General features: G+C 37.0%; 1 protein-coding gene and 1 long non-coding RNA gene across 9 annotated transcripts in view; one reads left to right on the top strand and one right to left on the bottom strand.

Moving 5' to 3' along the window:
• dnm1a (dynamin 1a) overlaps positions 1-25,008 on the bottom strand; it is an 81,723-nt gene that overhangs the window by 48,004 nt on the left and 8,711 nt on the right. For all 8 annotated transcript variants that reach the window (XR_007930317.1, XR_007930319.1, XR_007930318.1 and 5 more), the window contains exons 2-10: positions 17,207-17,280; positions 13,997-14,146; positions 13,653-13,856; positions 12,408-12,506; positions 9,930-10,090; positions 8,443-8,585; positions 8,147-8,282; positions 6,980-7,047; positions 4,567-4,705 (exon numbers count right to left, since the gene is read on the bottom strand). Coding sequence is in view for 1 of the 8 variants with exons in the window: in XM_051894615.1 (XP_051750575.1) it covers positions 4,567-4,705; positions 6,980-7,047; positions 8,147-8,282; positions 8,443-8,585; positions 9,930-10,090; positions 12,408-12,506; positions 13,653-13,856; positions 13,997-14,146; positions 17,207-17,280 (1,174 nt within the window). In the remaining 7 variants the exon portion in view is untranslated. The remainder of the gene's footprint in view (positions 1-4,566; positions 4,706-6,979; positions 7,048-8,146; positions 8,283-8,442; positions 8,586-9,929; positions 10,091-12,407; positions 12,507-13,652; positions 13,857-13,996; positions 14,147-17,206; positions 17,281-25,008) is intronic.
• LOC127513132 (uncharacterized) lies at positions 11,196-24,254 on the top strand. The gene is made up of 7 exons (XR_007930340.1): positions 11,196-11,275; positions 11,406-11,541; positions 17,095-17,299; positions 18,904-19,277; positions 19,363-20,632; positions 22,787-22,900; positions 23,329-24,254. It is a non-coding gene; the product is annotated as an uncharacterized LOC127513132 (long non-coding RNA).

Below are 25,008 nucleotides of genomic sequence, written 5' to 3'. Positions count from 1 at the left end.
CGCAACCGAACGCTCCACAGAGGGGATCTGCACGTATCCCTTGGCCGCTCCACCATCGAGGCTAGTGAGGGGGGGAAGAGGCATCGGACCGGTTTCTGGCAGAAAAAGGTGTCGTCCATGATCTGGTAACCTCTTCATGCACTTCTGGAAAGAAAGAAACTAATCATCCAGCCTTGAGGGCTCGGAACACGGTGGAGGCCTCCACTCGAGCCCGACTCTCTGTGGCCTGGGAAAGCATAGTCGTCAGCTCTGGGTCAGGCTCGGGCAATGCTACTCTCCCCGAAGGGGGCAATGCAGGCTGAGTCTTCATCCCCGGAGGACTCAAGCTCAGCCTCCGATTCAGCGATCAACATCTGACCATCCGGAGGAGCCCTGAATGAAACGACTGGTCCCCCATAGGAAGGACCAGCGCGCTCAACCAGAAGCTCCACAATTTGCAATGTGCTAGAGGAGTGGGGGGCCCACGGAGACTTACTCGGCGGGTTATCCCTAACTGTAACCCTCAGGTTACCCTGGCTATTCACCAAAGTAGCCCTCTTTCGATTACCAGAAGGGGATTCCACCTCGTTTGAGGTATTGGAGTCTTGACCGCAACATCGTGATGGTCATCTTCCCGCAGTGAGTACATGACTCATCCATGAACGCAACCTCTGCATGCTTAACGCCCAGACACATGAGGCAACGATCGTGACTGTCATCCGGCGCCAGGAAACGACCACATCCAGAAACGCATGGGTGGAATTACGTCACACCTGTGTTTTGCTCTTTTAGGGAAATAAGCTCTCTTATGGTGCTAAAGCGCACAGGGGAAATGGCTGCGGCACAACTGGCAGGAAATAGTGCAGCCTGCAGTGTGCACTCACTCTCACTGAAGGCGCAACAATACTCTTTTTCTGCTGTATAAACAGCAATAACTCATTGAAGGCACAACAATGCTTTCTCAATGCTGCATGAACAGCAGGAAATGCTGAGAGATCGCGACCACCGCTGCAGCGCCATCACACCAACCAGTAGAAGAGGCTTCTTCCTGAAAACAGACTTGTAGAATTGACACTCTCAGATGACTTGCAGAGCAGGAAAAATTAAACCGCTCAGCGCCAAAGCGAAAAGCTGAATGTGTGTTGCTCCCACTTCCGCCTTTATACCTGCGCTGCGGAACGCTCGATGCAAATCTCACACGGCTCACAATGTGCACTGGCTCGTTTAGTTTACACTCGAATGTGATAGGGCTCTCAGGTGAGATCCCAATTCGCCGGTATGTTCCGACGTGACATCGAGCGTGACCGACTGAAAGGGAACTATTCTACATTTACATGAGCAAAATTTGAGAACAGCATATGCTGTCCATATGTTGATTTATGTGTACTAGTGTTATTTTTGTATTTTTTTATACTATTATAGCAGTATTAGTTTTTATTTTTATATATTCAGTTTTCATCACTTTAATTTTAGATTAAGTTTTAGTGCTTTTATTTTTTAAGGTTTTATTTTTATTTATAGGAAATCTATAAAAATTGACAACAAATGGCTCATTTATAGGCATTATCTCAAATCAAAATTTGCCATTAAAATAATGTCACAATGCAAAAAATATGCTTTTTTTAGGGAAAGAAAATACAGAAGTGGCCAAAAGTGATGTCCAAAGGGGATATTTGTTTTTATGACCCTACAAGTTTGATTAAACCATCAAAATATGAGGAAAATATTTTATATTTTTTTTAAATATGAGGGAAGCACAAAACACTAAACTTGTTTATAATATTTATAGGTATTTATCTGACAAAATTATTTGTTAAAAAAAAGGCAAACTACAGCTACAGGTTTGATTTTACTATGCAAAAAATGCATAGAAGAACAAAAAAATTGACAGGAAAAGCTCACACTGACTACAACATAATCAGTTATTAATATTTTATTGGTTCTCCCTTGTTTTTGCGTGTTTTTATAATTTCTTTGTATAACAGCCTAGCCAAAAATGATGTCAGCACAATTTGGCATGTTTCATTGCGCTATTAAACAATCGACTCCAAACACAACTACACAATATGCTTACAAAATCTTTAGTAATATTTAAAATAAAGGATGAAAATGTCAGTTTTCCTTGGCTGGACATCACTTTTGGCTACTACTGCATATAATTTATTATTCTTCTGATTTCAGGTGAAATATAACCTAGACATGTTTTGAGATTCACCATATTCCTGCTACAAAATCTGCACATACAGACACTGATGGACACCTGATGTTATTTGTTAACTAAAACTATTACGTTTTCATTAGCTGAAATATAATGTAAATATTAGATGAAAAACTTAAACTTAAAACACTTCAGAAAATCAGAAATGTTGCAATGGCAAAAATAAATATATAAAATAAAAGATAATTCAATATACATTAATAAATACTGAAATAGTATATAAATAATACTAAATAAAATAACACTGGTACACACAACTTAATAAAAAATAAAATGTAAAAGTATACAGTATTTATAGCTTAAGAGACATACATATATTTATGACTCCTCTTTTCTTCTATTACAAATCTGACGCTGACACTATTTCAGCAGCTCATCTTCAGCTGATCCTCAATTACACAAAATCAAGTAAACGTCTGAACTTCACAGGAACGATGTCACAGACATTTGCACATTTGTGTCAACATCACCCTGACAATCCAACAGCATGATGATAATGAAGCAGCGCTGAAGCTCAAATCATAACGGCCTTTTTTTTTGCATAAAAATGACAATTCTGTCATCATTTACACACCTAAAGAGGTTTGGAACAACATGAGGGCGAGTAAATGATGACAAAAAGCTCATTTTTCCTTTAAACTATGTTTGAGATTGTTTCAGACCCTGAAAACATTATATTATTACCACCTACAGCTTTTGCTATTAAGTCCAGCCATCGGTCTATCCGTACATTTAAGATAGACGTGGACGAACGGAGCTTCGTTCCTCTTTACCTTCTCACTACATTTGCGAATGGTGGAGGTGAGTTCGCTCACAACCATATCTATACATTTCAGGCACGGCCCGTTTAGCTTTTGGATCTGCTTTTTCACTATGGCCTCAAAGGCCAGGTCGGGGGTAAACAGGCCCGTCCTGCAGAGGAAGTCATGGAGGAAGAGAAGAAGAGAGAGACAGGTGGAGGGATGACAGATAGACAGGGTTGAAGGGGCAGATAGATAGACAGCACAGAGGAAAGAGAAGGCAAGTGAGACATTTGGTTTCTCCTCAAGCCATTCGACAGCGGGTCAGAGCCGAAGAGACGTCGGCCCGTCACCCGTCCACCAGCCGAGACAGAAGCCTCCGGAAAGCAGCTGTGCAAACCAAAGGCAGTCGAAGAGCTTCCCGAAGTGTTTGAGAATTGATAATAAGAGCCATGTTCTTCTGCACTAGATTTAGTCATCAATATCTCTGACTGCCGTTAGCCGCATCTCTGCCTTCCTCCAAGCTTCTGTCTCAGAATAAACAGAGCGTTTAGATGCTGAGGTCTGCTAGATGAACTCATGAAGAACAGCGTTAGCTTGGGTTTTGGAGTTATGCTGTAAAAAATTATAATTTTAACTGCAAAAAATAGGGCTGCACAATATATTGAAATTATCGAAATATCACCAATGCATATCACAAGGGATTGTGATAACTCAATGATTTTAATGCTTCAAAAAGATACGTTTATAGTGATGCAGATAGCAGAGATTTGACTAGATTTTGGCGGTAAAAATCCTGTTTGAAGCATCTGTAGTATGTTGGTTACAGAGCTGCACGATTAATCGGTAAAATATAGCGATCTCGATTCAAACACCCACGCGATCTTATTCCTAAATAACAACGATTCTATTAAACCTTTGACAACCAGTAGGTGGTGACAAGTGACTGTTAAAAATGTATTTGTTATTAAATCATTCATTCAAGAGATTCGTTCAAAAACACTGATTCATCTAGTAATGAAACAAGTGAAGTCATTGAATCATTCACTCAAACCCGATTGTTTTAAATATTTAAAATTAATTGAAAAAATGAATAGACTGCAGCAGAACCTCTAGTAAATGACATGTTATGTTATGTAGTTGTCTATTCAGAATTGTGGGAGAATTGTGATCTCTATTTTAGACAACATCGAAAAAAGATCCAGAATCGTGCAGCTCTAGGTGGTTATATAATTTTCAGTTTTTAAATGTTTTAATTTGTTTAAATATGTTTTAATAAATCAAATATCACATTTAACAAGCTATCACATTTTACTTGAATATCATGCAGCCCTAGTAAAAATGCTGTTGATTGGTTAATGTCATGTCCCTATACTTTTTACGAAATTGGAAATCAAACGATGAACTACGATCACCTAGCGGTGAACCTCAGCGTCCGCAGCCCTCTGTACACAAAGCCAATGCAGCCATTCCACCCAGAATCCCTCTGTCCAAAGCTGCAGGCACACGAACATACACAACGGTAATCACCCACAATCCCCCTGCGGTGGGGTGGTGGGGGGTCACAGGTGGGTAACAGCAATAGTTTGGGTTGATGGGAGACACTGTAACCCTCCACCAGGCCTTTACCTTCTTGGTACATTGCCTAACGGTATTGACTAGCTCAGAAATGACCATGTCCACACATTTCTGGCACGGCTCTTTAGTCTTCAAGATCTGCCTTTTCACAATGGTCTCAAAAGCCATGTCCGGTGTGAAGAGCCCAGTTCTGTCCGACCAGAGAGAGAACGGACAGGCCCGGGAAAAGAATGACAGAGGAGGAGAGAAAGAAAAGGAAAAATTGGGTGGAAAGTAGAGCGTTAATCCAACAAACTCCCTCCCAGCCCATAAGAAATGAATGAAGAACTGAAATAATGGCTCCAAATGTCCTGCTGAAACTCAATTGTTGGTTTATGATTGGTAAATGTATCAAATGAAGTTAAATTTAATTATTTAATTATCATTGAAGCCTGAAATATCAGGAAAACACAACTAAAACTAAAAAGAAAACAACGGAAAGAAAGAAAGAAAAAATCTTAATGTGTATTTTATCAAATGAAGTCCAATTTATTAATTTAAAAGGGCTATATGTATGAATTTTCATGAATTAATTGCATTTTAATGAGTATATCGGGACTTTGAATCATGTTCAGTCTCTCGTACGTTACAAGTGCGAGCACAAGCAATAAGTTCCTGGCTGCAGTTCACTTAACGGCCACCGGTGTCGCTAATAACAAGAGTTTCTGAATTCTACTTATAGCCCCTTTAACTATCAACATGTCTAAAATATCACCTACAAGGGAAAACAACTAAAACTGAGACAAGAACATCATCGGTAAGCAGACAATAAAACTTTACAAAAAGTTTCCATTTGTTAACATTAGTTAACTACATGAACTAACAATGAACTTAGTGTTAATTTCTACATTTATTGATATATTATTAAAATTAAAAAAATATTATTTAATGGATCTTAACTGACATTAACAAAGATTCATAAATAATGTAACAAAAGTATTGCTGTAGTTCATGCATTAACTAATGGGACCTTATTGTAAAGTGTTACCAGTTATTGTTATGTATTATTTTGTTTGCATCAACATTTTGATTAATCATATCAACTATATAAAAACAGTGTTGGGTAAGTTACTCTGAAAAAGTAATCAATTACTAGCCAAAAATTACATCTTCAACAGTGTGATTAGATTACTATGGAGCCCCGCACATGACATCCAAGAAAAAAAAGTAAATCATGCACACGATTTGCTAAATTGCGTAGACAATTTACTATTTCGTTCCCTCGATTTGCGGAATCGCGTGGACGATTTACTATTTTGTTCCCTTGATTTGCTAAATCGTGCGCAAGATTTACTATTTCGTTCCCTCGATTTGCGGAATCGCGTGGACGATTTACTATTTTTTTCCCTTGATTTGCTAAATCGTGCGCACGATTTACTATTTCGTTCCCTCGATTTGCGGAATCGCGTGGACGATTTACTATTTCGTTCCCTCGATTTGCGGAATCGCGTGGACGATTTACTATTTTGTTCCCTTGATTTGCTAAATCGTGCGCAAGATTTACTATTTCGTTCCCTCGATTTGCGGAATCGCGTGGACGATTTACTATTTTTTTCCCTTGATTTGCTAAATCGTGCGCACGATTTACTATTTCGTTCCCTCGATTTGCGGAATCGCGTGGACGATTTACTATTTCGTTCCCTCGATTTGCGGAATCGCGTGGACGATTTACTATTTCGTTCCCTCGATTTGCTAAATCGCGCGCACGATTTACCATTTTGTTCCCTCGATTTGCTAAATCGTGCGCACAATTTACTATTTCGTTCCCTAAATAAAATATTATTTTAATAAAAATTAACAGTAATCCATTATTTTACTTTTTCAAGTGAAAAGTAATTAAATTACAGTAATTAATTACTTAGTAATGAGTTACACCCAACACTGATAAAAAAATAATGAAATTAACCCAGATTAATTATTTTAATCTATTGATAATGACTGTAACCAAATACTTTAAAAGCAGAACTCTGCATATATTCATATATCAGCAGACTTCAGCGATATTAAGAAGTATTTTCAGTGTCGACCCTCTCGTCTGACGCGACCCGTGAGACACAAACTCATAATAAAGACTGCTGGACAAAAGGAGGATCATAAATGAAACATATGGAAATAATTATCATGTTAGTTACTGAAACCCAAAGGTCACATGTTTTCTTGTCCTAAAGACAAGAAAGACTCTACAGACGGAGGTTCATTCGAGAGGCGAGGAGGGACACATACAGACGGACAGTCACGGATCTAATCACAAAACCCTCATCCTGATTCCCTGATGGGATGAGATGCCCTTGCACAGAGACACGGCTGAAGTCAAAGACGTTTGTGATTAGATGCGTGACGTATGACACGAGGTTTGACCCCAGACAAACGAGCAGGACACATAAAACGGGACGGAGATCTGGACAGGACTGAAGGACAGACGTGCCTGATGCCGTGAATGTTCTTGATGGCGTAGCTGATCTCCTTGCGCAGCTCCTTCTCGTCAAACTCCATCTGAGAATATAAAGTTAAATAAAAAGTTAGCAAATATTATATTAATGATATTTTTTATTATAATAATCTATTTGAAATGTATGTTAAAATATAATTCATTCCGGTGAATTTTCAGGACTTCAGTGTCACATGATCCTTCAGAAATCATTCTAATATGATGATTTGCTGCTCAAGAAACATTTATGATTATTATCAATGTTGAAAACAGTTGTGCTTATACAGCAGATATTATTCTGAATGATCATATACTACATCCATTAATCCTACCCCATACCTAAACTTAACAACTACCTTACTAACTATTAATAAGCAGTAATTATGAGTTTATTGGAGCAAAAGTTGTAGTTAGACCCCAAACTAAAGTAAGTGTGACCTTATATATATTATGTTTTTACTCCATGAAGCATCGAAACTCATGACTGATAAATGAATCTAGTGATTTTCATAAACTTCAGAAAAAGAAACCTCAAACAGCTACTTCCTGTTGGCTGCTGCAGACAGTGTTTTATTGTGGATGAGTGTTCTACATGTGTGTGTGTGTGTGTGTGTGTGTGTGTGTGTGTGTGTGTGTGTGTGTGTGTGTGTAGGCCAAAGAAAGGCGGAATGTTTTACTCATAAAGGCTGCGCTCAGGCCCGGAGGGAGACGCAATCCTGCGCCGTGACTCATGAGTGATAGAGAGACTCGCTCAGAGAGAGTCTTACATGTTTAAAGTCAAAGATGAGTCTTAAAACTCTTTAAGAGTTTTGTATTCATTCTTAACAATCATAAATGTTTCTTGAGCAGCAAATCATCATATTAGAATGATTTCTGAAGGATCATGTGACACTGAAGACTGGAGTAATGATGCTGAAAATTCAGAGGAATAAATTACACTTTACTATATATTCACATAGAAAACAGCTGATTTACACTGTAAAAATATTTCAAATTTTTACTGTATTTATGATCAAATAAATACAGCCTTGGTGAGCAGAAGAGACTCTTTTTAAAAAACATTAAAAAGCATTTGTCGCGTAAATGCCTCCCATCCTGTGAGTGTAGAAACACCATGGATGAGAAGTGCATGTGCGAGTGTGTGTTTGACGGTTGCTCACACACCTTCACCAGCTCGAAGGGGAAACGCTCGTGGAAGATGCGATTTATTCTGGCTCCTCCAGACAGCTCATACGTGTCTATCTGATCTCCAGATCCCTCGATACGCTTCTCAAAATCCACTGAGAACTGCTGCACCATCCTGAACACAACAACATACACTGAGGATTCAGCATCTGCAGTTCTGTCACTGTGAGCTTGAGGATCTGAGTTTCATTATTCGTTTAGCAGATGCTAAGATACTTAGAGAATAAATACAAGCAGAAGAATCTTGAATCTGAAGGAGAACGTGAGCTACTGACTGCAGCAGGGCCTTGGTCTTCCGGGACGGGTCATCTGGACGGAAGTTCTTGTATTCGTCCACTTCTTTCTCGATGGACAGCAACTGGCTCTGCAGTTTAGCGCGCAGCCCAGGCAGCGTGTCACGGATGTGATTGGTCAGTTGCTGCAGAAGAGCCGAGAAAGACAGAGATGAGGGTTGAAGACACTAACTATGTCTAGATCCACCTATTTTTATGTGAATTTTGGGATACTGCATAAAAAAAATCTGGATGGAAAATCCCTCGATGCGCAACAAAAAACTCATGTGACTGTGATTGGATGACTGGACTAACCAGCAGACCAATTGCATCACAGCATCTCAAATGTTGGTTTATTATGTTTTAATTAGCAAGCTTGTAACCATCTCATTCATAGATGGAAAAGACCATTTACAGCAAATACAGGCAATTTACCATAGGAAACATATGGTTTATAAAGCTTTTTAACATTTATCGAGGTTGAGCCAAAAACCTAGGACTAGTTCGCCAAAGTTGATTTTTGAAATAATCTCCAACATTTAACGAATGATTCGATGAACAGCGGCGGTCCTAGAGACAAAGTTGCTCAGAATGTGGAGTTCTACCATGTGGCATGAATGTCGTAGGCATGTGCTTTTACACAAGTGAAAAACGCAAAGAAAAACCCCCCGGTGGCTGATTTCTTTTGAATTTCTCACAGGCCTCTAGGGCCGTGAGTCAAACAGGTCCAGCGAGTTTCGTTCCGATCGGCCTCCGTTAACTTTGTCTGATAGCTGCTCAAATTTCATTGGCCGATGGCGGCCATGTTTTTTGAGATATGTCGATATCCTCATAGACAATCATTGCACCTCGGACAAAGACACTGCATGCCAATTTTCAAGTCGATTGTACTAACGGTGAAGTAGTTATAGCCGTTTTCATGGTTTTTTTTCATGTTATAGCGCCACCAAGTGGCCAGTCACCATGTCCTTTTTCACACAAACACAGAATGAGCTCTTACACAGGTGCGCCAAATTTGGGGAAAATATCTCATTCTGTTCACGAGTTATAGCCATTTTAGTAAAAGTGGCTCCGCCCACTTTGAACGTTTTGGCGGCCCTTAGAGACCGTGAATCGAAATTTCAACTTTTTGTTTTGATAATATTGACAATCAGACTCCAGAGAATCTCGCTGCACTGGTTTGGTTCCAATCGGGCCAAAAACCTAGGACTAGTTCGCAAAAGTAGTTTTTTCAAAAAATCCAAAACACCCGAAAATTTTGTCAGAATGATTTTGCATTTGTCCGTCTCGAGCCAAGGATATAAGATACTTGAGCTTACGTCTGTGCTTAGAAAGTGGGGTGACAGTTAAGGGGTTAAAAGATCATTATTTATAAATAACCTAATTATTATTCATGACCAGCCCCGCCCCTCCATAGCTTTAGCTATGGAGTTTATATTGATGTTTACACACTTCAGTTTGCTCTTCTGGCTGCTCTACGTCCATCTCACCTGGTTGAGGGTTTTCTGCAGGAATGGCGTTCCCATGCGGTCAGCCAGGTGTCTGTAACTGGGATGAGACAGGAAAAATTTCCTCTCCGCAGCCATAGCGGCATTAATATCCTTCTTTCCGTCAATGTCTTTCTGACTGCGGTTCACCACACCGATGTAACCTGGAGTCAAATAAACACATCATCAGAATAGTACAAGAGTACAGAGGTGTACAATGAATGTGGATAGCGGTTCGGATCATTTGATTTTGGTAGAATTTGATGAGAAATGTTTGAGTTCATACTCGGATCGGAGACTATTATTTCTGCAAACTGAGACATTTATGCATTTACATTCATGCAATTGGCAGACACTTTTCTCCAAAGCAAGTTACACTGCATTACATTTTATCAGTTCTTGCTTTCCCTGGGAATCGAACCCATGTCCTTGGCGTTGCAAGTGTCATACTCTATTTGCACTAAACAGCCTGTTGTTACTCTGAGAGCTTGTTAATGAATCTAATATTCAAAGAAATGGATGAGGAGGGTATTAAAGAGATCTCGTTTGAGGTTTTTCTATTTACAAAAAGTCTATTATAAAAATAATTATTAAAATATTCCTTAATATTCCTTAAAATAAGGCCTAAATTAGCATTTAAATGTCTTAAATCCACTTTTTTTTGTTTTTGTCCAAGTGGAACTATTTTGTGTTACAAGAAGTACAGAGTAAGGAAATGAGGGTGAAATATTAAAATTACAATAAAAATACACACATCTGCCAAAATTTACACAGTTGGCATTTACACAGGCAAAATTATAAAAAAACAAAATTGAAAAAGATATAACTGTCCTTAAGGATGCACAGGGGTTAAAAAAAATGCAACCGAAATGTTATATTATTATTTGTATCCCCAAATAAAAATTTATAATTATTATTATTATTATATATTTTCAGTCCAGTATTAATATTACAAAATAGACTTTTTTCTTTAAACACATAATGTACATAAATGTGAAAAGTGTCCGTTGTTCATTTGTATATCTGTGTGATTTGATTTCGTTTGTTCGCATTGAAGCCGATGGAAAGGTCTTGAAAATGGTATTAAAAAATATACAACTGTAAATGCTGATCCCTGCAGATATGAGTTTTTTGTTTCGGGATTGAGGTACGAATAGAAAAAGAGAGTGAAAAAGAAAGAAATATGTCTGGATTAAGAGGTTAAACTCTCAAATTTCTCATTCTAGTGACGTTCCTCATGTTTTTGGATCCTTCTACAGCATGTTTGTGGTTTTTCATTACATGACCAGACGACGACGCAGGGATGGTGAAGAAGCGTTTGATGGGAAAACCCGACGTGTGGAAATCTGGTGCGTCAGCACACTGCACTCAAGAGCTTCCCATAAATATCCTTTGTTGCCGAGCAAAGAAAGAAAGCGACGTTTTTTCCAGATGTGTCAATGAAATGAAGACTCTGATTCTCTCTCTTTCCTCTCACAGACTGCAGCAGCGACGTTATTCCACTAGAGGGAAACCACGAGCTGTTATCTGATCGCTGCGTTCACGTCAGACTGGAACTCCTCCACGATTACCTGCTTTCAGTTCATCTGTTAAAGCAGTGCAGTAGTTTACCATAGTAAGTATACTTTTTACAGTAGTTACTTGTTTCCCCAAGTCAAAGAACGAAGAATGTTGCTGAAAACGTGATTTAGTGAATCAGATTGATTGGAGTCATTTTTGTACACTAGTACAGGCCTTACAAAGAAAATAAAAGCCTAATAATGAATTAAATCATACAAATGTAAATTTGAAATTAATTATTTTAAAACAAACACACTTACAAAATATGAAATATTTTGTTTACCTGCATGTCATGTGATCAGCCAACATTATTAAATTATTGAAATATTAAGATAAAATCTCATGGGTAAATAAATATTTTAGGACAAAAGAGTTGACAAAAACTTTTGGGAATACCAAACGTTTAATAGTTAATAGTTAGGTTAATAATAGTTTCATTTTAGGACATCCAGTGAGAAGTTATTTAAATAGATTTAATGATATTATTAATAAATACATTTCATAGCCATGAATTTGTGATATTTGTAAATAAAATAATTTTATTTCGGATGAATAGGGAAAATAAGAGAAACCTCAAAATCTGAGAATTATGATCTGATTCTAAAACGACACTTCATCTACATTTTCTCTAATTAATTAATTAATTAATAAGAAATAATGATTTTCAGTATCTGAAAGTTTTCCAGACAAGCGCAGTGAGGGATTATACACACGGTTTATATATTTGTTTGATGGTTTTGTTTGTGTGTGACTGTAATTGAATCGTTGAAGAGAGAATCATAAAGCATCAGAGAATCGATTTTTTTTCTCCCACCCCACAGTTTTCGACGTGATATAGTACGTGTCAGTTGAGGAAATGAGATGAAAGCATTTCATGTTTTCATAGAAAAGTGTTCTGGTTGTGTCAGACGATCGGCTCACCTCGCCGCAGCGGCAGCAGCTTGTTTTCCAGGATGTCCCGAGCGTCGGTGCCTTCATCCATTAGATCAAGTTTAGTGATCACACCAATAGTCCTCTGACCTGCTCACACACACACACACACACACATCGTGAACAGAAGTAAAAGCTGCACCCAGTTATTTCTGGTAATAACTGCTGATGAATATGACGGGCTCTTGGGCTTCATTCAGAAGCAAAAATACTTCATTTTTAAGAGAATAGTTACTTTAAAAGCCAGCTTCCTCAAGAAAAAGTTCATGAAGATAGTTGAGTTTTTGGTAACACTTGACAATAAGCAAACATTAGTTAACTACACTAGTTAACATGAACTAACAATGAAAATACTAAAGCATTTATTAACCCTCTGGGATTGTTCATTTGGGAGACAAAAGTGACCGAACACCTGAAATGTAACTTTTTTTATTTTCAGTAAAATCAATGTAATATATTTTTGTTCGATAATATTTTTTCTTTTTTCCTTTTGTATTTTGAGAGAATTTTATGTTACTAATTAATATTTATGCAATAATTATGATCAATTTTTTCCCATTGAAAATAATACAAAATAAATTTTTTTTAACCATTTTTCAAGTAAAGCTGTATTTCATGTTAAAATAAAACAAGGCCTTTAAAATCCAGTGTTTGAAGGCAGATTAGTGCCATCTGGTGGAATAAAAAAAATAAAAACACATGTAATGCTATGGTGTGGATTCCTATATAGCTCTATATAAAAAGAGGCTGGGATGAGTGGTTTTTAGACATAATTACTAACTTTTATTATGTAGTGGATTTTGATATATATTTACACATTCTCAAAGACTACTTTTTGTCAAGGTTTAGAAATTTTTAGTTGATTTGAAGTGTCAGTTTTTCCATTAATTTTACTACAGTCAAACCTGAACACAAAGAAAGACATTTAGTTACATATAACATCAAAAAACTGTGGTAAAGATTCAAAACATTTTAAAATGACCGAACAACACCTGAGGGTTAATCTTAGTTAATGCTAATTTAAACATTTAGTAATGCATTATTAAAAACAAAAGATCTAATATAATTTAATGGACATGAACGAACAAATGTATTTTTATTAACTGTGGGTTAATAAATACTGTAAGGAATGAATTGTTAGCATTAACTAACGAGCCCTTGAGCTTTTGTTGTGGACATGATCAGAGCAACAATGGCAGAATCGATATGAATCACAAGCTAACGTCTCGCACGCACCCTGCGGGTCGACTTCTTTGGCGATCTTCAGGGCGTCAGAGTTGGCGAGATCGGAGTTGGCGGGCGACACGGCCAGCAGTAGGCAGTTGTCTTTAGTCACAAACTGCATCAGCATGTCCCTGATCTGCTGCTCGATGTCTGCAGGCTGATCTCCCACCGGCACTTTAGTCATTCCCGGCAGATCAACCAGAGTCAGGTTCAACACTGCAGGAGAAAACACAAGAGTGTACTAGAAACAAGTCTCCGATTCTGTAATGTTTGTGCGAGCAAGCAGCAGTAATCAAGGGGGCGGAGCTTCTGTAATGAATATTAATCACATGCTAAAAGCAGAGCTGTAATCTGACCGTTTGGCGAATAGACGCGCAGGTTGATCGGCACGGGCGAAATGCCTTTATTCTGGCCCGTGACACGATCCGTCTCCGCCTCGATCTCCTGACGCACCTCATCGAAATCCGTGAACTTCTTCCCCTTACAGTGAAGGAACTCAGCGTATTCTGAGAGGAAACAGACACATTATTACAACATTACACTAATAGCTGAACATTATTAACCCTGACTTGTGAAATGTTTTTGAAATGTTAAATTTTTGAACCTTAAGATGAATATGAAATATATTTTATATTATAAAATATTTATTTTTTTATGTAAAAAAAATGTGTCCCGCATTTTCATGTCACTACCGAAACAGTGTGTGTTTGAGTCCATTGGCTCAGACTGATTTTAACACACTTCTACATTTCTGATCAGTAAATATTCCTGTGTCCCTCCCTCTCATCGCCTCTCTTTCATAATAGATAAGTCCATCATTTTGAGTTAAATGTGTTCAAAAGTCTGAAAATCTGTGCGTAACTTTAAGAATCGTCATTACCAAACACCTTTTTTCTGCAATTAAACAAACTTTTTTGGGTGTTATTCCATAAAATGTAGTTTTTGTGTGTGTACAACTGTTCAGACCTGTACTAGCTAACCATGTGCTGATTAGCATCTTTGAACTGGGCTCAAAAGTGTCTAAAATTGTCACTACCGAAACAGTCACAACCAAAACATTTGTTAAAGTTTCGGTTGTGACATCAGTGTTTTTTGGGTGTTATTTGATAAATTTTAGTTTTTATGTGTGTACAACTGTTCAGAACTGTGCTAGCTAACCATGTGCTGATTAGCATCTTTGAACTAGGCTCAAAAGTGTCTAAAATTGTCACTACCGAAACAGTCACAACCGAAACATTTGTTAAAGTTTCGGTTGTGACATCAGTGTTTTTTGGGTGTTATTTGATAAATTTTAGTTTTTGTGTGTGTACAACTGTTCAGAACTGTGCTAGCTAACCATGTGCTGATTAGCATCTTTGAACTAGGCTCAAAAGTGTCTAAAATTGTCACTACCGAAACAGTCACAACCGAAACATTTGTTAAAGTTTCGGTTGTGACATCAGTGTTTTTTGGGTGTTATTTGATAAATTTTAGTTTTTGTGTGTGTACAACTGTTCAGAACTGTGCTAGCTAACCATGTGCTGATTAGCATCTTTGAACTAGGCTCAAAAGTGTCTAAAATTGTCACTACCGAAACATTTGTTAAAGTTTCGGTTGTGACATCAGTGTTTTTTGGGTGTTATTTGATAAATTTTAGTTTTTGTGTGTGTACAACTGTTCAGAACTGTGCTAGCTAACCATGTGCTGATTAGCATCTTTGAACTAGGCTCAAAAGTGTCTAAAATTGTCACAACCAAAACATTTGTTAAAGTTTCGGTTGTGACATCAGTGTTTTTTGGGTGTTATTTGATAAATTTTAGTTTTTGTGTGTGTACAACTGTTCAGAACTGTGCTAGCTAACCATGTGCTGATTAGCATCTTTGAACTAGGCTCAAAAGTGTCTAAAATTGTCACAACCAAAACATTTGTTAAAGTTTCGGTTGTGACATCAGTGTTTTTTGGGTGTTATTTGATAAATTTTAGTTTTTGTGTGTGTACAACTGTTCAGAACTGTGCTAGCTAACCATGTGCTGATTAGCATCTTTGAGCTAGGCTCAAAAGTATCCAAAATTGTCACTACCAAAACAGTCACGTGGAAACGTGGTGAATTTTCGGTTGTGACATCATTGTTTTTTTTGGTGTTATTCGAAGAAAAAAAAATGTTTTTATGTGTACAACTGTTCAGAAATTAATTCTAAAATTGTCACTACCGAAACAGTCACTACTGAAACGTCATCATTGTTCTGGTACTGAAAAAATGAACACATAATCATTTATTTGGGGGAAATAAACAAAATTTTAGTACAGTTATGCAAATTATTAGTATTTTAATATGTTTTAGCATGTGAGCTAAATTGTGTAATGTGATGTGGTCACTACCGACACATTACTGTCACTACCGAAAATGTGCAGTCATTAACGAAACATGGATGTTTTGTCAAAAATAAAGTATATTGAATGATCAACTAAGATGTTATTCTAGTGTTTGGTTCAATGTTTATTCAAACTAATGAATCCTTCACTTTGAAATCAGTGTGATAAACTTTATGCCTTTTACAAAGAAAGATTGGATTCAAAATACAACAAATCTCATAAATTACACTTGAAATATTGTTAAAATTGTAATTGTTATTGATTTACCTGTGAAAACTTTTTTTAAAATTGCAAAAAAATATACTTGTTTTAAGGTTCAAATATATATATAACAGTTTTTTTTGTATCATATTTGATACATCAGGCTTTTATGGCTCATATAGTCTGATATAGTGAGAATATGGAGGAAAAACAGCTCAGTTTTATTCAGAGGCTCAAACTGAGCAAAATTATGCATTTTGGTACAGATGCTCATATTTATATGATCAAAAAGTGATGAAATTCTGATGCTTGTAATGTAAATCAATGAGATCTTCATAACAGTATAGCAGATACTGACAAAAAAACATGCTTATAAATATCAATATCTGCCAATAATGTCTTAGTAAGATGATATTTAAATGCTTAGTTTAATGATCACAGCTCTGTAGTTTTAAAACATATAATGCAATACATTGATGATTGAGAGATGAACAAATAAAGCCTGATGATCATATTTGATACTCGTGATTTTCTGATGTATGGATAATCACGTAAAGCTGCTTCGGTCCAGTAAGTCTTCATCTTGAAATATTACTAACGATATAAATGTTGTTCTTACGTTTACATTATAAAAAGGTGGATGTTTTACAGGAGAGTTTTGATCATGATGTCCAATCAGAGGCCTTTTTTTTTTTTTTTTTTATCGATTAAAGTATCGAATATTTTTTGGACCCACTTAATATTTGGTGTCTTTAAGTACTGTGTACTAACATTTAAATGAATCATGTAATTATTGTGTACATACATTTTGCTTTTACATACATATTACTGTAAATGTAAGTACAGCCTGCTACACTAGATGGCAGTGTTTATGAAAGCTTTCACTGTTCTGTTTCTGCAGTCAAACTCAGATCGAGAGGCGAGAAGCACCTGATCCCAGACCAGCGCCGGCCCGCTGAAGGTTACTGGTTTACCGTGTTGTTAACCTGCTGTTGCTAGGAGACCGGGCTCACCTGTGGGGCAGTTGATGAGCTGCAGAACGAGAGGACGGCGGGTGACGATGCCAGAGCCGCGCGGGAGGAAGTCCCTGTGCAACAGACAGAGAGGTGATTATGATTACAGGAAACACTGAAGCACTCTGGGGGTAAAGAGATGCTGCAGGGTGACGTCAGGACATGCACCTGATCTACACTCGAATTTTAAAAGTTCTATATAAGGAGAAATGTCTTAAATAATTGCATAATATCATGTTATGACATTTTATTCCAGTGATAAAGTATGTTTATGATCTGTTTAATTCATAAACTGTAATCAAAAATAAAAAAAGAAAAGAATTGAAACTAAATTAATTAATTAAAATTGATTCCATTAAATGACCCCATGATGGAACCTCTATAAGGTTCTATATATGAAGCTCCTGATGGAACCTTTTCTTCTAAGAATGTAACATTCAACTACAGTAAAGATGCTGAACTTACTGAAATCAAATCATGTGATGACAAAAGAAATGCTAAAATAAAACATGAATTTAATTGCAATTAAATTACATTTTAAATTTTAATATCAGTCACATTGCATGTTTATTAAAATTACAATAGCTAGATTTTTTTTTAATGTATTTTATTAATATAATTGATAGAAATCAAATTCTATAAAAATTGGGCTTAATTAAAATGTGATGCATTTTTAATCCTTTGGTCTGAGAACATGAAGAATTTGCAGAACGAATTTTGTTACCGGCACAAATATTACGTGTAAATAATGTGATTGGATGTTGAACTCACTTACACCAAAAAAAATATAATAATAAATAAATGTAGTTTAGTGTGCATTGAAAAGAAATGTTAAAATAAAACATTAATTTAATTGCAATTAAATTACAATTTTAATATCAGCCACATGACATTGCATGTTCATTGCAATAGCTTGATTATTTTTATTTTTAAAATGTGTTTTATTAATATAATTGATAAAAATCAAATTGCACCAAAATTAGGTTTAATTAAAATTTGATGCATTTTTAATCCTTTGGTCTGAGGCACAAATATTGTGTGTAAATAATGTGATGTGCGGTAAAGGATTACATCAAATAATATAATAATAAATAAATATTGTTTAGTGAGAATTGCAAAAGAAATGTTAAAATAAAACATGAATTTAATTGCAATTAAATTACATTTTCAATTTTAATATCAGCCACATCACATGTTCATTAACATTACATTATAATATAATACATTATTTTGTTAGCATAATTAAATTACATAAAAAATAAAATTCTACCAAAATTGGGTTTAATAAAAATTTGATGCATTTTTAATCCTTTGGTCTGAGAACATGAAGAATTTTGTTACCGGCACAAATATTGTGTGTAAATAATGTCATATGCCATAAAGGTAAGTAAACATAATAATCATATTATAATAATATTGCAGTAAATAATATAATAATAAATAAATTTTGTTTAGTGTGCATTGCAAAAATTGTTAAAATAAAACATGAATTTAATTGCAATTAAATTACATTTTAAATGTTAATATCAGCCACATTGCATGTTCATTATATTGTAATAGCTGGATTATTTTTGTTTTTTAAATGTATTTTTTACCATACTTAAATTACATTATAATATCATGATCGTATACAGTATGTCAGGCATAAAATGCTCCGTTGACACACTGTATTAATGTTCTCTCTGCTCTTTATCTAGAAGCAACGGCTCCTTGGGCTGAAAAGCTCTGAGAAAACACCCAGTGAACACGGCTGTGAGTTCTGCACAAGCAAACACCACCCTCGTTTTGGGAAGCGTTCTGTGATCAGTAAACATGCCTGAGGAGACTCTGGCGTCCTCCTGCACCTTCACTCTCACTGTGACGTGCTGATCCGTCCAGATGGCAGTAACTGCAGGTTCTCGTGACAGCCATAAAAACATGCCATATGGAGCGGCCATATGGACGGCTGCCACCCTCCCATTGATCCACTCACACCAGCCAATAATCAGTATTGATCTGAAGAACGGACAGTGTATTGATACACACACACACACACACACAAGCGGCGCTCAGATCAGTGTCTCAAACAAATGTGAGTGATGTTTGCCCATGCAAAACTATTTATTTTTTTGGCATATATATTTCTCTCCTTATTTCTTATTTTATTTTGATTTCAGGGTAAAATATGACCTGTGCATTTCACTGTGAGATTCACTAAAACGCTGGCATCCCTGCAGCCGTGTGGCTTAGAAACATCCCATAATAACAGCTAAAAATCAACAACAGCAGCGGCAGCAGTGAGTGTTTCCCTGTGAAGGAGAGGGAGGAGGACAAAAAGAGATGTGACTCTCTCTCTCTGTGTGTGTGTGTGTGTGTCTCTCGTCCCATCCCCCAGTGTCTGCAGGCAGCTGTGATGATGGACAGGCCGATTGGACCCCTCCCCCAATCTAATCCTAGAGCTCCGCCTCCTCCCCCGCCGCATGCAGCGTCAGCACATCACACACACGACAGCAAACACTGGGATGAACACAACCACCAGTAAAACAGAGAGAGTGACAGGGCATTATCTTGCAATTATTACATGCAAATGTGCATTAAAAACTGAAGGGGAGCGAGAGAAACAGGACAGACAGATAGTAGGGATGCACAATATATCGGCCACCATACCGGTATCAGCCGATATATGTTAATTTTTAATGTTATCATTTGGCCGATGTATTAAAGCAGATAAATAATGGATTATTTCCTTCAGCTGAGACACTTCAGATGCACACTGTCCACCATGATGGTTTTGAATTGCTTGAAATATGATTATAATCACGTCAAAAAGGAAAATACAGTACAGTGCAACATGTGCAGCGCAAGTCTGTCAGATAGGATACATAAAATTATATGTATATTGTGTGATTGGGACATTGCTTTTAATGTTGAGACTTTAGTTTTTGTAATCAGGCTCTCAAAAATTATATAAAAATTTGGATTTAGATTAATCGGCCAACATATCGGTTATTGGTAATTATTGGTTATCGGTATCAGCTAAAATGTTCATATCGGTGCATCCCTAGTAGATGGATGGATGGTAGTCTTTCAGATGACTGTAGTAATTGTCCTGTTTTCTACTGTTAGACTTGGTTAACTCACACCCTACACAACACCACCTGCTCACATTCTGGTGTGTGTGTGTGTGTGTGTGTGTGTGTGTGTGTGTGTGTGTGTGTGTGTGGGGTTGAAAAACACACAGCAAGAGCTGTGCCATGCCAAGACATCCCTGTCCTCTCAATGTCAGATGTGGTCGTACATACTTTCATCATTTATTTGTGCTTCTTCAAATGCGTTTTATGTCTTGTGATTTTATCATGTTTATTACGTACAGATTTCAGGAGAGAACAGTGTCAGTGAAGAGCTTGAGATGAGACACGTGATGTGTGAAGAAAACAGAAAATCAAGGTAAATAATATAGCTGCAAGCAGCGATGACAGGCACAAGCCCTGGCGCCACCACCACCCCGGCGGCTTAAGGAAACCTGTGCATGGCGGGCAACATACAATCTTAATTTAATTTAAATCAAACTATTATTTTACACGATATGAGACACTTCCTGTTTTTCTTTTTTTGTCATTACTTTAATCTCTCGCCATAGCAATACTAGGGGTGTGCGATTTTGACAAAAAATGATATCTCGATATTTTCTGGGATTTTCTCGATAATGATAATTAGACGATATTTTGCTGAGTGTGTTTATTGTGTTGGTACCTTGGCAGGTTTTGGGCTGCTGTGGGCAGCTGACTCTTAAAGCTTTGATATTCTTCATATTTTTTGTGTGGTGGTTAGTTCACAGCAGTGACTTGAAAAATTATCTTTTTAAATAGATTTTTACATTTTTAAGGGCATTTTACCTTTATAAAGCCATTTTTTAACCTAACCTAAATGTATGCCTCATCTTTTGTGTCATATTCTTACCTTTAATCAATAAATTCAATTAGAACAATAAGACACAATAGGTCTGTTACCAATCAAATTAAATCAGAATCAACAAAATTAATCTTTGCAATGCAGAGGAAACACAGGATCTGCATCTGAAGTGTCATTTAAATGCATTTACACACACTGTTTAATGCAGCTCAGAGCTGACAAATGCATTTTAACTGCAGTTACAAATGCATAAATAATGTTTTGATGTTTTAAACATTTTTTTTGAAATTATTTAAAGAATAAAAAGATACTTTAAATGTTAAATTAAAACCACCAGTAGGTGGCAGCAAGTCAGTGTTAATGAGTGAGTCATTGAGTGTCAACCGATTCATTCAAATGGTTGATTCATTCAGGAACAAAGCATTTGACCGTTTTAATGAGTGAGTCATTGAATCATTAATTTAAAAGATGCGTTCATTCACCGCCGTTTGTTGACAAGAGACGCAAATCAGTCCTGTGGCTTTGTTTAGAACTATTTTTGTTAGCGAAATAGAGCGAAAACAGGCAATATTGTGTCCAAAATGTAAGTCACTAAATATTAACTTCTTGTTTATTGAACTGTTGTGTAAAATCAATATCACATTTGTAATCATTGTGATATTTGGAGAAAATGTGATATTGATTAACTATATTAAATGATACAAATATAAAAAGACATACAAATGTACTTTTACCCCCTTGCATTATAAATGATTTTTAATGGACTATATCACGCAGTGAAAGCGTGCACTCTAAATGCGCCAGCGCGCACACTAGTCTAACCTACTAGACTGCAGCACGTAGTGTATGCGTGCAACTCTCTATGTGTTTTTGTAAAGTGAGTGACATACTCGATAATTTCAGATCGCATATCGTTAAAACAGCAATCACGATATTATCACAGACGATACATATCGCACAACCCTAAGCAATGCTGTTCAATATATCCTATAATCGTTTACAATTTAGCATCTTCAGTGTCTTTGTTTCGTGTTGACAAGTTTGGTGGCGATTGCATGAAGCCCCTAAAAAACTCAGCACCTGATTATTCAAAAGATCCACATTTAAACCAAAATAGCTGACTTCCTGTTGGTCGGAGCTAATGAGTGTAAATTAGAAAGTTGTCCAGCTTGATGGAAGCAATATATGTACCGAGTTTGATGACTGTAGGTAAAACTAACCCCCCCACTTTTGTCAAAATGTGGCGCTATAGAGCCCCTTGTCCACACCCATTTCTAAGGCTTTGCCAGTTGGTGGCGCTATGAATTTGACTCACAATAGTCACATCCATTTGATCGCCCTCCTATAACGAACACAGCTGAAGTTTCATCAAAATCAGTCTATGTATGCAGTTATAACACACTTCCTTTTTCCCTTTTCTCACCATAAATTCGTTTCAACACCACGGCCAAACCGTTCGAGATATCAAAAATCCGCTCGCAATTTAGCATCCTTAATGTCTTGACTTCATGCTTCGCCCTTTCAGGGCTTGGGCCCTAAATATCACCTGTGTACAGAGTTATGATGTACATCCACTGTATGATATGGTTAGACATTTACATATTAAATAAAGTGAGAAGTGTGTTTAAGAGAGTTTAAACCCTCTGAATAACGCGGCCTTAAAATAGCCCTTTTATAATGTCTCTGCAGGTATGATGGTGCATTAGTCATCACAGACGGCTGGTTTTGTGAACAGGTCACACTCTCAGGAGAATGAAGGGTCAGATTAAAGCAGCGAATGAACCCGGGACCATCAGATTAGAGGTAATCCTGCTGAGCCCGGCTCACATTCACAACCACAACACTACCAGCACCAAAGACACATCTGAGAATCATACAGACGAGGTTTTATCAATGCATTCACCATCAGCACAGTCAGATTATGACACACCACACACATCTGAACCATATAAATGAATGAAACAGCAGAAAACACCTGCAGTGTTAGGTGAGGAGGAGCTCTCAGCAGAACACCACATTATGTTTAATGGCTGTAAAGAGCCGTTTCTGTCCTCGTACAGCGATTAAACCGTCTGCGAACATGAGGTGAGTCAGAATAAATGAAAAACATCATTCTTCATTTCAGTCCTGCTTCTCCTGATGGAACTCAACCACAGAAACAGCATCGATCGTGAGATGCTTTTGTTGTGAATTCAGCGATTAACTGACATTTTCTTCTCATCTATTTTCAGTTGTTGACGAGCCTGAGGAAGTTTGTTCAGAACGTTTCCTACGTTAAACATGAGAAAATCCCACAGATGCACATTGAAAGAGGAACCCGAGCCACATCTACAGACCAGAGATCAGGGTTATTTTAGTGTAGATTTATAGTTTTCACATACACTAGGTTTTATTTTTATATTTCCCATTTTCATTTTAAAGTTTTAGTAGAATTTAATGCTAGTTTTTGTTAAAACACATCGATTTTAACACCAATTCTTCAGTAAAAATATGTTAAGCAGGCGTGAACAGTGTTATTTTAGTATCATTGAAATACTATTATAGTTGTCACGAATACGGCTCCCGCGGCTTCCCCTCCCGGCCGCCGGAGGGAGCCATCACCTGAGTTTTGAGTTACTTTCTTCTGGACTACGTTACCCATAGGCCCTCATTCCTGGGACTGATTGCGCACACCTGCACCGCATCACACTCACACTATTTAAGACGCACACACGCATCCATACACTGCAAAGTCTTGATTTGCCCTGGTGATCACTACTGAGCGTTTTCTTGTGGACTGTTACCCTGTTATTGTTTGGACTGTTTATCTCCTGTGAACCTCTGCCGCCTGCCTTGAACCCTGCCTCTTTCCTGGATTACGTTTGCTTGCCGCCTGCCCTGAACTCTGCCTGTTGTAAGACCCTGTATCTCTGCCGCCTGTCTCGACCTAAGCCTGTCCCTGTTTCTGATACGGTCTTGCCCTTGTCTGCTTTGTGCTTGGTTGTTACAATAAAGAAACTGCAAATGGATCCTCACGCTGTCGGCCCATCATTACAATAGTTTTATTAATATTTTGAATCGTTTTTATTTTTATAATTCCCAATTTTCAGTTCAATTTTAGTCATTTTTTGTTTGTTTGTTTGCTTTTTTAAGTATATCTATGTAGTTTTCATTTTTATTTGAGTTTTAGGTATTTTAGTTCAAGTTAAACTAAATAAAAAATTGAAAAAATTAAAAAATATAATTGATTTTATTTCACTTAATATGTATGTTTTATTTATATATATATATATATATATATATATATATATGTTCGTAATACAAAATCTGTTTAAATGTCAGATGCATTATCTTGTCCTTTTAACAGTTAAGGGGTTTTCCCGTGACTGACAGCGCTAGTCAAAGCATTTGTCAGTTGCGTCTTGTTCCGTGTTCACAACAATTCAGTCTTTTCAATGTAGAAGTCTTCGCTACTGACTGACACACTCATAAAGACAGTCTTTGCTACTATCTAATGGTGTAATAATGTAACTTCTGTTGCTGTTCATGGTCAGGGATTATTTTTTCGGGCGGAAGGAAAGCTTTTGGTGAAAGTTTAATTCATGAAAGTTGCACTGATACATTTTGGCTTTAATATTTGTATATATATGTAAGCAATAAGGTACAAGAGGCTGTGCTGTATCGTGAATAAGTCACGGCTGAAGGGCGTTGTTAGGCATGACGTGAAACGGAGTAACCCCTCCAGCCGTGACTTATTCACGATACAGCACTAGCCTCGAGTACCTTATTGCTTTTATAAAACGGTTACCACACAATACAAATATTAAAGCCAAAATGTATCAATGCAACTTTCATGAACTAAACTTTCACCAAAAGCTTTCCTTCCGCCTGAAAAAATAGTCCCTGACCGTGAACAGCAACAGAAGTTACAT

Source organism: Ctenopharyngodon idella, chromosome 5, assembly GCF_019924925.1.
Source record: "Ctenopharyngodon idella isolate HZGC_01 chromosome 5, HZGC01, whole genome shotgun sequence".
NCBI lineage: Eukaryota > Metazoa > Chordata > Actinopteri > Cypriniformes > Xenocyprididae > Ctenopharyngodon > Ctenopharyngodon idella.
This window is presented reverse-complemented; position numbering and strand designations above follow the sequence as displayed.